Source organism: Hyla sarda, chromosome 9 (assembly GCF_029499605.1).
Source record: "Hyla sarda isolate aHylSar1 chromosome 9, aHylSar1.hap1, whole genome shotgun sequence".
NCBI lineage: Eukaryota > Metazoa > Chordata > Amphibia > Anura > Hylidae > Hyla > Hyla sarda.
Genome location: NC_079197.1, coordinates 71,153,750 through 71,168,866, shown reverse-complemented (window position 1 = coordinate 71,168,866; position 15,117 = coordinate 71,153,750). Strand labels below are relative to the sequence as shown.

General features: G+C 40.6%; 1 protein-coding gene across 4 annotated transcripts in view; it reads left to right on the top strand.

Moving 5' to 3' along the window:
- Nucleotides 1-15,117, top strand: part of MED12 (mediator complex subunit 12) — a 160,778-nt gene that overhangs the window by 134,020 nt on the left and 11,641 nt on the right. For all 4 annotated transcript variants that reach the window (XM_056537578.1, XM_056537576.1, XM_056537577.1 and 1 more), the window contains exons 33-35: nucleotides 4,841-4,950; nucleotides 6,656-6,791; nucleotides 6,919-7,080. In XM_056537578.1, coding sequence (XP_056393553.1) covers nucleotides 4,841-4,950; nucleotides 6,656-6,791; nucleotides 6,919-7,080 — 408 coding nt within the window. The remainder of the gene's footprint in view (nucleotides 1-4,840; nucleotides 4,951-6,655; nucleotides 6,792-6,918; nucleotides 7,081-15,117) is intronic.

Below are 15,117 nucleotides of genomic sequence, written 5' to 3'. Positions count from 1 at the left end.
TTAACATGTGATTTATACTGCATGACGAAAAAAATCTATTCTGCAGTTGTTTTTTTATAAAAATAAATTTTGGTTGTTCATGTATATCACCTCATAAAAAATAAAATACGATCAGTGTCTCACATGTACCCCAGAATGGTACCAATGAAAGCGTCAACGGACGCCCCAAAATTCATGCAGCACACCTTCTTGTCTGAGGCCTGTGTGAGAGACATGTAGCGCATAAAAGCGTCATATGGGATATTTCTAAATACGCCTCCACTTTGCTTTCATTTCTGTGAAACGCCTAAAGGGTTAATAAACTTCTTTTAATATAATTCTGACTACTTTAAGGGGTGCAGTTTATAAAATGGGGTGATTTATGGAGGTATCTAACATACAGGCCCCTCAGTTCCACTTCAGAACTAAACTGGTCCTGAAAAATCAGATTTTGAACTTTTCTTGAAAATCTGGAAAATTGATGCAAAACTTATAAATATATCAGAATCTTTCATAAGTAAAAGCGTTCCAAAGTTATTACCAAATAAGTGGACGCATGTCAGATTTTGAAAATTTGCCATGGTCCTTAATCCCTTAAGGACCAGTGGGTTTTCCATTTTTGCACTTTCTTTTTTCCTCCTTACCTTTAAAAAAAATCATAACCCTTTCAATTTTGCACCTAAATATCCATATGATGGCTTATTTTTTGCGCCACCAATTCTACTTTGTAATGACATCAGTCATTTTACCCAAAAATCTACGGCGAAACGGAAAAAAAAATCATTGTAAGACAAAATTGAAAAACGCCATTTTGTAACTTTTGGGGGGCTTCTGTTTCTACGCAGTAAGTGACACCTCATCATTATTCTGTAGGTCCATTCGATTAAAATGATACCCTACTTATATAGGTTTGATTTAGTCGTACTTCTGGAAAAAATCATAACTACATGCAGGAAAATTTATACGTTTAAAATTGACCCACCGCGTATGGGTCGATATGAGGGCTAATTTTTTTTGCACCGTGATCTGAAGTTTTTAGCGGTACCATTTTTGTATTGATCGGACTTGTTGATCACTTTTTATTCTTTTTTTCATGATATAAAAAGTGACCAAATATGCACTATTTTGGACCTAGGAATTTTTTTGCACGTACGCCATTGACCGTGCAGTTTAATTAACGATATATTTTTTTATTTCGGACATTTCCACACGCGGGGATACGACTTGTTTATTTTTATTTTCATTTACACTGTTTTTTTTATTTTTTATTTTTTTAAATGGGAAAAGGGGGGTGATTCAAACTTTTAATAGGGGAGGTGTTAAATGATCTTTATTCACTTTTTTTTTTTCACTTTTTTTTTTTTTTGCAGCATCATAGCTCCCATAGGGACCTATAACACTGCACACACTGATCTTTTACATTGATCACTTATTTCTCATAGAAAACCAGTGATCGATGATTCTGCCGCTTGACTGCTCATGCCTGGATCTCAGGCACTGAGCAGTCATTTGCCGGTAAGAGACCCTCCTCGTGTCTAACAGCTGTTCGGGACGCCGCGATTTCGCCGCTGCGATCCCGAACAGCATGGTTTCACTTTCGACTCAGCGTTCAACTTTGAACGCCGCGTCTAAAGGGTTAATAGCACGCGGCACCGCGATCACTGCCGCGCGCTATTAGCCACGGGCTGTGGCCCCGCGTTATAGAAAGGGAAAGGACTCAGGGCGTACCGGTACGTCCGTGGTCCTTAAGGGGTTAAAGGGGTACTTCCGTGGAAAACATTTTTCTATTTTTATTTTTTGATCAGCTGGTGCCAGAACGTTACAGATTTGTGAATTACTTCTATTACAAAAATCTTAATCCTTCCAGTACTTTTTAGGGGCTAAATACTACCGAGAAAATGTTTTTCTTTTTGGATTTCTCTTATGTCACGACCACGGTGCTCTCTGCTGACCTCTGCTGTCCATTTAAGGAACTGTCCAGAGCAGGAGAAAATTCCCATAGCAAACATATGATGCTCTGGACAGCTCCTAAAATGGAGAGCAGAGGTCAGCAGATAGCACTGTGGTCGTGACATAAAAGAAATCCAAAAAGAAAAACATTTCCTCTGTAGTATACAGCCCCTACAAAGTACTGGAAGGATTGAGATTTTTTTTTATAGAAGTAATTTACAAATCTGTTTAACTTTCTGGCACCAGTTGATAAAAAAAAAAAAAAAAAATTCCACGGGAGTACCCCTTTAACCCCTTAATGACCACAGACATAAATGTACGTCCTGGTTTGACGGCACTTCGCTCACCAGGACGTACATTTACGTCCTGTGTATGACCGCGAGCAATGGAGCGGTGCTCACGTCATACACAGTAGGTTCAGGTAATGGCGGACATCCGCGCGATTAACGCCTCAGATGCCGTGATCTGTACAGATCGCTGCAATGTGCATGATAAAATAGATCTGATCGCCCACAGCACTGCCTCGGGGATCCGATCATCTGTAATGGCGAACGGAGGTCCCCTCACCTGCCTCCGTCCATCTCCCGGCGTCTCCTGCTCTGGTTTGAGATCGAGCAGACCAGGGCAGGAGATAGCCGATAATACTGAGCAGTGCTGTGTCCTATGCATAGCACTGAACAGTATTAGCAATCAAATGATTGCTATAGATAGTCCCCTATGGGGACATAAAAAGTGTAAATAAAATGTAAAAAAGTTGGAAAATGTAAAAATAAAAAGTGAAAAATCTCCTCCCCCAATAAAAATTGTCAGTTTTTCCCATTTTACTCCCAAAAAGCGTTATTTTTTTTTTAAATAAAATTTTTGGTATCGCCACATGCGTAAATGTCCGAACTATCAAAATATAATGTTAATGATCCCATACGGTGAACGGCGTAAACGTAAAAAAATTGAAGTCCAAAAATGCTGCTTTTTTGTCACATTTTATAAAAAAATAAAAAATTTATAAAAAAAAGATATAAAAGTTTTATATATGCAAATGTGGTATTGATAAAAAGTACAGATGGTGGCGCAAAAAATGAGCCCTCATACCGCCCTATATACGGAAAAATGAAAAAGTTATAGGTGGTTGTGGTTTTCATTTAAATTTCCTCCCTAAAAAAATATTTTTGGGGGTTTGCTGTACATTTTATGGTAATATGAGAGGTTTCATTACAAAGTACAATTGATCACGCAAAAAACAAGCCCTTATATGGGTCTGTAGATTGAAATATAAAAGAGTTTAGAAGGTGAGGAGGAAAAAACGAAAATAATTGGCCTGTTGCTAAGGGTGAAAATGGGCCTTGTCCTTAAGGGGTTAAGGTTAAAACAGGCTATTGAGTAAAGGGGTTAATACTGGTCACTGGAAATTCCACATTGCACCTCATACCAAAGACCCCTTTGAGGATCTGGAGAAAAAAATAAAATAAAATTGTTGCTCTATATAAAGATGACCTGGGCTATAAGATTGCCAAAATCCTGAAAATGAGTCGCAGCATGGTGGAGAAGACCATACAGTGGTTTCACGGGACAGATTCCATTCAGAACAAGCCTTGCCATGGTCAACCAAAGAGGTTATGTGCAAGCTCGTCATATGCAGAGGTTGTCTTTGGGAAATAGACGTATGTGGGGGGGGGGGGGGGGGGTCGTCAGCCTGTCAGTGCCCAGACGATATACCACATGCTGCATCAAACATGTATTATGACAAACAGAAGCAGAGCCTGGTCCCCTCCCTTCAGAGACTGGGTCGCAGGGCTGTATTCCATCGTCATAATGACCCTCCAAGATGACCACTGCCTTGCTAAAAAGAAAAAAAAATGCTGGGTAAAGGTAATAGACTGGTTGAGCATGTCTCCACACCTAAACCCTATTAAGCATCTTTGGTGCATTCTCAAATGGAAGGTGGTGGAGCGCATGGTGTCTAACATCCACCAGCTCTTGTTGTCATGGAGCAGTGGAGGAGGACTCCAGTGGCAACCTATGAAGCTATTTTGAACTCCACAGCTTAAGCAGTGCTGGAAAATAATGGTGGCCACACAACATTTTTTGGGCCCAGTTTGGACTTTTTCACTTATGGGTGTACTCCCTTTTGTTGCCAAGGTTTAGACATAACATACATGCTGTGCATTCAGTACTCAAACATTTTAAATTGTTATGATGATCTCAAAAACATGAGTACAGACACTAAATGGGATGTTAAATAAATATTGTGTATTCTCATTGTGAAAGGTACATACCTCATGGAAATAAAACAAAGGAACAGGTGAAAACCAATGTGAATTAAAAAAAATGTCATGGGGGTAATAAATGGCAAAAAAGCATTCATGCTACTAAAATAGGAAATCAGCGAAGGAGCTTTAAAAAAAAAAAAAAAAAAAAAAGCTATAGGGAAAAGAAAAAAAAAATCATCAAAAGTGAACAGACTCATTGCCAAAGAGTAAAACTAACCGCAAAATGTTCTTTAACTACATAAATGATAAAAAGAGGTTTAAAAATGAAAGCGTTGGCCCTTTAAAACTTAAAACAGAGCAACTATAGACTGTGATGAGGAAAAAGCAAATCAATTCTTCTCCTGGATTCACACAGGAAAATGAATGATTTACAGTGTTGGTGGCAGTCCACCCCCTGGGACTCCTGCCAATCACAAGAACTTGTATGGGGCAGTGCGATTCCTTGCATAGAAAGTGGTCAGGGGCAGAGAAAATTTGTAAAGAAGCGGCAGCCAAAGTTGCAATATACTGGCAAACAGGAGTATTTCATAATATTGTATTTGGGCCAAAAATATAGTGTATAAATGTATATTAAGTTATATATATATATATTATAACACATATATTAGTATTTTTTATTATAATATATTTCTTTGAATCTTCAGGTCGGTGGAATGTTTGATACTGTTCAGCGCAGCACTTTACAGACAACAGAGTGGGCAGTACTTCTTCTGGATATTATAAGCAGTGGCACTGTGGACATGCAGTCTAATAAGTAATTACATTGTGCACCTTATGAATTTGTAATTCATTCTCACCCAATGGAGGTGGCAAAAGATACTTGACAAACTTTTTTTTTTTCTTTTTTTTTTTTTTTCTCAACTTAAAAGATAACAGAAGTTGTTAGCCACAAATATTGCATTAAGACATGTTTAAATGGTAACTCTCATTAAAACTTATTTTTGCTATTGCACTCCTTATTGTAAATCAAAAATATTTTTAATATACTTTGTTTAAAAAAAAATGAAGTTTTCTATGTTTTATTTGTGCTTAAAAAAAGCTCAAGAGCACATTTCCCCCCATCCCAGACACAGACTTTGGACCAAAGCCCAAACACAGGCAGTGCAGCCTGGAGTGCTGAGGGTGTGTGTGTCCAACCAACAGCATATGGCAGTTAAATGTGAGGAGCTATGACTGGATGAGGCTGGACACACCCGCCTCAGCACTCCAGGCTGCACTTTCTTTGGAGGCGCTAATTCAAATGTCACGAATCTTAAACATTGGAGGGGTACTCCGGTGGGATAAAAATATTTTCAAAGTTAAACAATTTGTAAATTACCGCTATTTAAATATCTTAAGCCTTCCTTACTTATCAGCTGCTGTATACTACAGAGGAAGTTATGTAGTTCTTTCCAGTCTGACCACAGTGCTCTCAGCTGACACCTCTGTCCTGTCCATGTGAGGTTTGCTATGGGGATTTGTTTCTACTCTGGATAGTTCCTGACACGGACAGAGGTGTCAGCAGTGAGCACTTGGGTCAGACTGGAAGGAACTACACAACTTTAGTTGGCTAAAGTCCAAAATAGCGTATTTTTGGTAACTTTTTATATTGTGAAAAAATGAATAAAAAGTGATCAAAAAGTCCGATCAATACAAAAATGGTGCCGATAAAACTTCAAATTATGGCACAAGAAATTAACCCTCATACCGCCCTGTACGCAGAAAAATTTAAAATTTATAGGAATCAGAAGATGAGAATTTTTTACGTATAAATTTTCCTGCATGTAGTTATGATTTTTTTTCAGAAGTACAAAATCAAACCTAGGGTATCATTCTAACTGTATGGACCTACAGAATAAAGATAAGGTGTCATTTTTACCCAAAAATGCACTACGATGAAACGGAAGCCCCCAAAATTTACAAAATGAAATTTTTTTTCTTCAATTTTGTCGCACAATTAATTTTTTTTTTTTTTTTTGTTTTGCCGTGGATTTTTTTGTAAAATGACTGTCACTGCAAAGTAGAATTGGTGGCGCAAAAAATAAGCCGTCATAAGGAATTTTATGTGCAAAATTGAAAGTGGTATGATTCTTAGAGGGTGATGAGAAAAAAATGAAAATGCAAAAACTGAAAAACCCTGCGTCCTTAAGGGGTTAAAGTTAGTGCAACTAGATGCACTAACTTGATGAAGAGTCTATTCCTAGACCAGAAACATTGGGTTTTGTGCGTTTTAAACAATTGGATCTTTACTTAATGTTTATGGTTCATAACACTTAAATTAACCCTCTCAGCTCAACACAATCTACTGAATGAGATTCCATTACCGTATACCAGAAATTTTTACTACATTCTTCACAAGGGGCGCACGTCCTTATAACAATAGAATTTAGAGGTCTGGAAGCTAAGCCATTTTCTGAAGTTCTTGATGAAATTTCTGTTCCATGTCTTAAAATTTGTATTAACTTCTCTTTACTTTGCAGTGAGCTTTTCACCACTGTCCTGGACATGCTGAGTGTGCTTATTAATGGAACTTTGGCTGCTGATATGTCGAGTATCTCACAAGGCAGCATGGAAGAGAACAAAAGGGCATATATGAATTTAGTGAAAAAGCTCAGGGTAATTATTTTTCTACTTAAATATGTTTATATGTATATTTATGTTATCCAAAACATCTTTCTCATTCCCATACTCTCCCATTTGCACACACTTACACTTTTCCTCTTTTTTTTCTATGTTATTGCAGAAAGAGTTAGGTGACCGACAGTCAGAAAGTTTGGAGAAAGTACGCCAGCTGTTGCCCTTACCAAAGCAGACGCGGGATGTAATAACTTGTGAACCTCAGGGATCTCTCATTGACACCAAAGGAAACAAGATTGCTGGTTTTGACTCTATCTTCAAAAAAGAGGTGAATATAAGGTGTTTTAAAAAGGAAAAAAAAAAATGTCACCTGAAGACAAAGAGGGGCATTTATCAACCCTTTTATCCGAGATTTTCTGTGTAAATTTGAAGCAAAAAAGTCGCTACTGACTTTTGACTTGACTTACCTTGACTTTTCATGCGACAATCATCTATGCGAGCAAGAAGAGCAAGTTTTGTTTTTTGACTACGGTACGTGGGTTTGAAAACTTTACTTGGTTTAGTCAGGTATTTATTAACTGCGACAGTCGCAGCTGCGCAATGAAATGTCGCAACGGCCGTAAAAATTGACAAAATTTACTCCAGCTCCAACACGGAGCAGGAAAAGCTTCTGCCGCCCGGGCTCCGACATACTTTCTCCCCGCTACCCTCACTTCGCTACAGGGACACTGCCGTGATTTACATCCCCCCCCCCCCCCTTCACCTGCCAGCACCACACAACTCCCATCTGTCTGCTAACTGTTGCAAGACTACAAGTCCCAGCATGCCCTTACAGTGAGGACACGCTGGGAGTTGTAGTTCTGTAGCAGCGGGAGCTGAGCGACGCGGCCGGGAGACAAGGCGGGGATATCAGTGTCCCCGTGAGGGTAGCAGGGAGGCAGTATCGGGAGCCCGGGCGGCTGCACTGTAATGTCAGCCCTGGCTCCTTATAACATACCGGCGCCGCAGACTCATAAATCCCCTGCTGTCATTTCACATTTCCCGCTGGGTCCTGTGATTGGCCAGGACCAGCAGCCAATCACAGGACCCGACCGGAACAGTGACCTGATTAGGGGATATAGGAGTCTGTCAGGGGGGGTCCGTCAGCATACACCCAAACCCCCCTACCCCCACCGGCCTGGAGTAAATTTTGTCAATTTTTACGGCCGTTGCGACAGTTTATTGCGCAGCTGCGACTGTCGCAGTTAATACCTGACCACTGCAAGTCAAAAAGGAAAACTAGCGTAAATCAAGTGGGAAAACATTTTTTGACTTTCTAGCTCTTGCTAGAGAAAGTCGCACGAAAAATAGGTTTGGGGCAATTGCGACAATTTAGTGCCGAAAATTGTCAGAAAAAAATTACTAAACCCCTTAGTAAATGCCCCTCTATATCCACAGCCATTCCTCTGTCAAGGCTTCTACTCACCTCTTCATAAAAGCAAATTAGATTGGTTTGACAACTTCTATCCTTAGTAAACCCATGCTGGCTATCACTTATAATACTATTATCCCCTATGTATTCCTGTATGTAATCCCTTATAAGTCCTTCAAACAATTTACCCACAATGCACGTTAGACTTACCGGTCTATAGTTTCCTGGGGAAGACCTAGAGCCCTTCTTGAAGATTGGTACCACATTCGCCTTGCGCCAGTCCCTTGGCACAATACCAGACACCAGAGAATCTCTAAATATCATGAACAGGGGTACAGATATTACTGAACTTACCTCTCTAAGAACTCTTGGGTGCAATCCATCTGGTCCTGGAGATTTGCTTACATTTACTTAACTTACCTTGTACCATCTCTACATTAGGCCAGTTCAGTACATTACATGATGTGTTACCAGCACTGACCTGGCCAATGTCAGCTCCTTCTACTTCCCTAGTATATACAGAACTAAAGAACTCATTCAGTAGCTCCGCCTTCCCTTGATTGCCCGTGACAACCTCCCCATTATTATTATTAAGGGGTCCTACATGCTCTGTCCTTGTTTTTTTTTTGCATTTATATATCTAAAAAAATATTTAGGATTAGTTTTTCTTTCTTTGGCCACCTGCCTCTCATTTTGAATTTTTGCAGTTTTTATTACATTTTTACAGATTTTATTAAGCTCTTCGTACTGTTTAAATGTTATAGCTGACCCATCAGATTTGTATTTTTTGAAGGCTATTTTTTTTTGTTGTTTATTGCTCTTTTAACATCATTTGTCAGCCATGTAGGATTTAGTTTTAATTGTTTATATTTGTTCCCCTTTGGTATATATTTAGCTGTATAGTTATTTAGAGTTGATTTAAAGATGTCCCATTTACCTTCTGTATCAATATTTGAGAATACCTCCCCCCAGTCTATGTCCTGTAGTGCAGATCTCAGCCCAGGGAAATTTGCCTTTTTAAAGTTATATGTTTTTGCCTTCCCCGTCTGTCTTTGTTTTGTACATTTTAAATCAAAAGTAACTATATTGTGGTCGCTATTACCAAGGTTTTCCCGCACAGTTACATTACCAACCAGCTCTGCATGGTGTAAATGATAACATCCAACAAGGCATCACTTCTTGTTGGGTCCTCCACAAACTGGCCCATAAAATTATCCTGCAATAAATTTAGGAATTGTCGCCCTTTTGAAGTTTTAGCCAACCCCCGACCCCAATCTATATCTGGATAGTTAAAATCTCCCATTATTACCACTGTACCTGCCCGGGCGGCCCTCTCTATTTGTTTATACAGCCGACCTTCTATCTCTTCAGTGATATTAGGGGGTCTGTAGATTACACTAAATATTATTTTTTCAGTATTTCCCTCCTTTTGTAATTCTACCCATAGTGATTCCACATCCTCAGAATCATCACACACGATGGCATCTTTCACACTGACTTTCATACCACTTCTTACATAGACAGACTCCACCACATTTCCTGTTCATTCGATCCTTGCGAAACAATGTAAACCCCTGCAGATTGACAGCCCAGTCATGCGAGGAGTCCAGCCATGTCTCAGTAACTCCAACTATATCAATATGTTCCTCCAGTATCAAGGCCTCCAGCTCCCCCATTTTATTTGCTAGGCTTCTGGCATTTGTGAACATACTCTTTACATTTCCATCCTTTGTTATTGGGGTTAATGGGATTCAAGGGTATATGTTTTATTTTCCTATGAAGCCTATTCCTATTAACTATTCTAACCCCTCCCTTCGCTCCACCCCCAGGTACATTAATAATTCCCACCTCTCTATCTATGCTATCTTCCCCCTCTTTGCTGTAGGTTCCCTCCCCCCAAGTCCCTAGTTTAAACACTCCTCCACCCTTCTAGCCATCTTCTCCCCAAGCACAGCTGCACCCTCCCCATTGAGGTGCAGCCCGTCCCTACGGTAGAGCCGGTAACCGACAGCGAAGTCCGAAGTCAGCCCAGTTCTCCATGAACCCAAACCCCTCCTTCCTACACCAGCTTCTGAGCCACTTGTGGCCACTCCCTAATCTCCTGCTGCTTCTGATGTGGCTCGTGGTACTGGTAGTATTTCAGAAAATACTACCTTGGAGGTCCTTGCCTTAAGCGTCCTTAAAATCATTTTTAAGGACACTCCACCTACCTCTTACTTTGTCATTAGTGCCAATATGTACCATGACTGCTGGGTCCTCTCCAGCCCTGCCCAGCAACCTGTCAACCCGATCCGCGATGTGCCGAACTCGAGCGCCAGGTAGACAACACACTGTTCAGCGATCCCGGTCTTTGTGACAGATCGCCCTGTCTGTCCCCCTAATAATTGAGTCCCCCCACCACTAGTACCTGTCTGGCCTGCCTGCACTCCTCCCTCCCTCCTTACTGGAGCAGACACCCCCCTGGTGGTCAGAGGCAGTATCCTGCTGCAGTTCTGCTAGCTCTGTAATGGCATCCCCCTCATCTGCCAAGCGGGCAAACTTGTTGGGGTGTGCCAGTTAAGGACTAGCCTCCCTGACACTTTTTCCCCTACCCCGCTTTCTAACTGTAACCCAGCTAGCTGCCTGACTGTCCTGTAACTCCGTCCCACTGTCCTCCCCCACCTCTACCCCCGAGAGTGCCTGCTCAGTGAGCAGGAGACTCCTCTCCGGGTTGTCAATGCATCTCAATGTTGCCAGTTGTTCCTCTAGATCCAGGATCTGGGCTTCCAAACGAACCACTCGCTCACATCTCACACAACAATATTCACCCTCGAACTGCTGCTCAAGGATTGCATACATTGTACAAGATGCACACCAGACTGCATTTTCCAACATGGAGGCCATTCTAGGTTTGGGGATTGCAAAAATATCAGTAAATAAAAAAAATAAAAATAAAACAATCAAATATGTCAATTAAACTCCCTGAATTTAAAGTCCCTTCATGTTAAGTCCCTCTCACTTTTATACCCACACTCACTTGTATACTTCACACTCTTGTATACCGCTCAAAACAATCACAGCTCAAACATTAGTGGTTAATTAGTGGTAGCATTATAAATTAAGAAATGTTAAAGAGGTACTCTGGCCGTAAGACATCGTATCAACTGTCCAAAGGATAGGGGATAAGGTGCCTGATTGCGGGGACCCCCGCAATCTTTCATGCAGCCTTCGGAGCAAACATCGCCCCTGGTCTGATGAATCACTATCATGGGGCCGGAGTATCATGACATCATGGCTCTGCTCCGTGTGATGTCACGCTCCTCCCCCTCAATGCAAGCCTATTGGAAGGGGTGTGACAGCCGCCACGCCTCCTCCCATAGGCTTGCATTGAGGTGGCGGAGCCATGACATCACCATACTGTGATACACCACCCTGTGATCGTGATTCATCAGACGCGGAGCGATGTTCACTCCGGAGGCTGATGATAGTGGGGTGCTGCATGAAAGATTGCGGGGGTCCCCAGCAGCGGGACCCCCGCAATCAGGCACCTTATCCCCTATCCTTTTGGATAGGGGATAAGATGTCTTAGGGCCGGAGTACCCCTTTAAATGTTTGTGCCTTAGCAATTATGAGGAGTCCATTAATTATGATGATTATATATACCCCCTTTGTGGTGTCCTCACAGTGGGCTTCCACTCTAAATGTATTTTCCCTGAGTGTGCCATGAAACACTGCATGCTTTTCTGGTAACCCATCACATTGACTACTGCTCCTGCAGTTGGAGTGCCAGTAGCCCCGTGTGTGTGTATATTTTACGGGCGCGTGCCTGAAGCTGTCAGACGTGTAAGTATCTAATGAGACTTCCTAGGCCAGCAGTGGTGTTGGCTTCCCTGTTATTTATTTTTTTTCTCTTAAGAGCTATCCACTCATGCCATCCCCTCCAGTTGTGGGGTGCACTCTTCTGTTCCCTCATGGCTCAGTGATTGCAGATTTACAGACTTCTCTTTATATTAGCCTTCTGGAGTTGAGGGTCATATTCTTATTCCCTACCCACTGGACGCACCTTCTCCAGAATCATCTGGTCAGAGCTCAGACCAACAGTTTCTCCATGTTTACCTATCTGAACCACCAAGCAGGCATATGCCATGTAGTGATGCAAGAGGGTGCTGAAAGCCTTTATTGGGTGAGTTTTAGGTCACTGCAGTTCCCATTGTGGAAGTGGACAACTGGGATGCAGTTTTTCTCAGTTGAAAAAGGCTGGATTATAGAGAATGGTCCCTTCACTCATAGATCTTTCACCTTATCTGCCACAGGTGGGTAACCTCGACATTGTCCTCTTTGTGTCTCCCTGAACCAGAAGCTCTGAGCTTACCTGGCCAGGCTTTAAGACCCTCTGGCCATTGTGGCCCAAAGAGAAGGGTCCTTAATTATCTAACCATTTCCTTCACTTACACCCCTTCCCTTAACCCTCAAGCACATTATGTTACAAGGAGGTAACTCCAGCGGCAGCCCTGTGTGTGCAGTGAGTTTTGGATGCGGGGCCGCACTCCAGCGTGACTGTGGCGTACGGCCTCGCCTCCCAAACTCACTGCACACACAGGGCAGCCGTCTGAAAGCCGTCTGCAGCAGCAGATTTTGCGCAGCGTGAAATGCAATGTGTAACAGTTACGTGGGCTTAAGGTCCTCATGCCCACACTCAGATGTACATAACTTAACCCCTTAAGGAATCAGCCCATTTAGGCCAATTTTATTTTAACGTTTTCGTTTTTCCCAGCCTCTCCTTCAAAAAAATCATAACTATTTTATATTTTCATCCACAGACTAGTATCAGGGCTTGTTTTTTGTGCGACCAGTTGTCCGTTGTAATGCCATCACTCACTTAGCCATAAAATGTATGGCGCAACCCAAAAAATACTATTTGTGTGGGGAAATTAAAAATAAAACCGCAATTTTGCAAATTTTGGAAGGTTTCGTTTTCACGCCGTACAATTTACGGTAAAAATGACGTGTTCTTTATTCTTTGTGTCAATACGATTAAAATGATACTCATTATAACATACTTTTCTATTACTGTTGCGCTTAAAATAAAATTGCAAACTTTTAAACCAAATTAGTACATTTAAAATACCCCTATTTTGAAGACCTAGACCTTTTTCATTTCCATATAAGCGGCGGTATGAGGGCTAATTTTTTGCGCTGTGATCTGTACTTTTTATGGATACCATGTTTGCTTATATAAAACTTTTAATACATTTTTTATAATTTTTTGGGGGAATAAAATGTTATTAAAAAAAAAGCAGCAATTTTAGACTTTTTTTTTTTTTTTTACGTTCACCGTACGTTACCATTAACATTATATTTTAATAGTTCGGATATTTACGCACACAGCAATACTAATATGTATATAAAAAAAAAATTTTTTAAATAGGGAAAATGGGACAATTTACGTTTTTATTGGGGAAGGGGGGTTTTCACATATTTTTTTTTTTACTTTTATTTTTACACTTTAATAGTCCCCATAGGGGCTACTTATAGCAATCATTCGATTGCTAATACTGTTCAGTGCGATGCATAGGGCATAGCACTGATCAGTGTTTATTGGTCATATTGTCTTTCTTGTACACTGGTGCCCTGTACTGTACACAGTATTCCATGTGTGGTCTGACTAGTGATTTGTATAACGGTAGCGTTATTTCCTTGTCATGGGCAGCTATGCCCCTATTGATGCACCCCATGATGCACTGTAAATTTAGCACTGAACTTTTGCACTAATTTAGGAAGATCTAAGTTATTATACATTCGCCATATTGTATTTGGTGGTAGAGTACAAGCAATCTTCAATAATCATTGTGTGTGTGTACAGCATAAAACCAGAGAGGAAAGGGTTACAGAGCAGGGCTGCCAGGCTCATACCCAAGTGCAGTAAGTCAGCAGAGTGAAGGAGAATGCTTAGTCATGCACAGTGCAGTCAAGAGGACGACACCCCCCCTCCCTATGAGAAGATAAAAGTGAGCAGTGTTAATATGCAATTTTTTCGTGAAATATGGGTGCTATAGACATAAAAATGACATGATCAGAATTAGGTACTGAGTAATATATAACAGTTTGGTGTGTTTTTTTTTTTTTTTTTTGTGTTGAAGCCTGAATGTTTATCTGGAAAAATATAATATTACAAGCTTAGGATGCTAGATGTATGGGTATAAAATGTTGATCCAGGTGTGTTTTTTATTTTTTATATTTGAGTTGGTTAGAAATGTTTTTCTCTGTTATGGGGAAATTGACATCAGCCTCATATGGGATGATACTGTCTTTCTCTGGATCAGCATAATAGAGTTCTATTTTTAACTTGATGGACTCATAGACTTGATGTTTTTTTTTTTTTCAAACTTATAAACTATGAATTACGCTTACAGACTATACATTTTATTAGACCCCATAGGGCACTATTATTGACAATGTGGACACTTTATAAATAGTCCACATTGCAGAGTATAAATGTATGCCTTGGTGCCCTAATTACCAGGTGGCAAGGGCGTACATTTACGTCCTGCGTCCTCTAGAGGTTTAGGGTCTATTCACACGTACAGCATTCTGCGCAGATTTGATGCGTAGGATTTTCTGCTGCAGATTTCTATGTAAACTGAACTCAGCTTGAAATCCTGCGCATTAAATCTGTGCAGAATACTGTACGTGTGAATAGACCCTAAAAGTGTCAGATTGGGTTGAATTTGAAGAAACCACGTGTTATGTTAGCTATGCTAAGCTATATAAATTGTTCTTGTTTAAAGCTTACCTTTCATTTTCAAAAACCTTTTATATTATGCAGATAACATATGTATATTTGCAATATACATTGAATAAAAAATGTGTATATATATTTTGGTTAAAAAAATAAATAAATAAAAAACTGTCTTGTCCCTGCAGCTATTCCCTGTGTGTCTCTGTGCAGAGACAAAATACAGGAAGCGTGGGAGG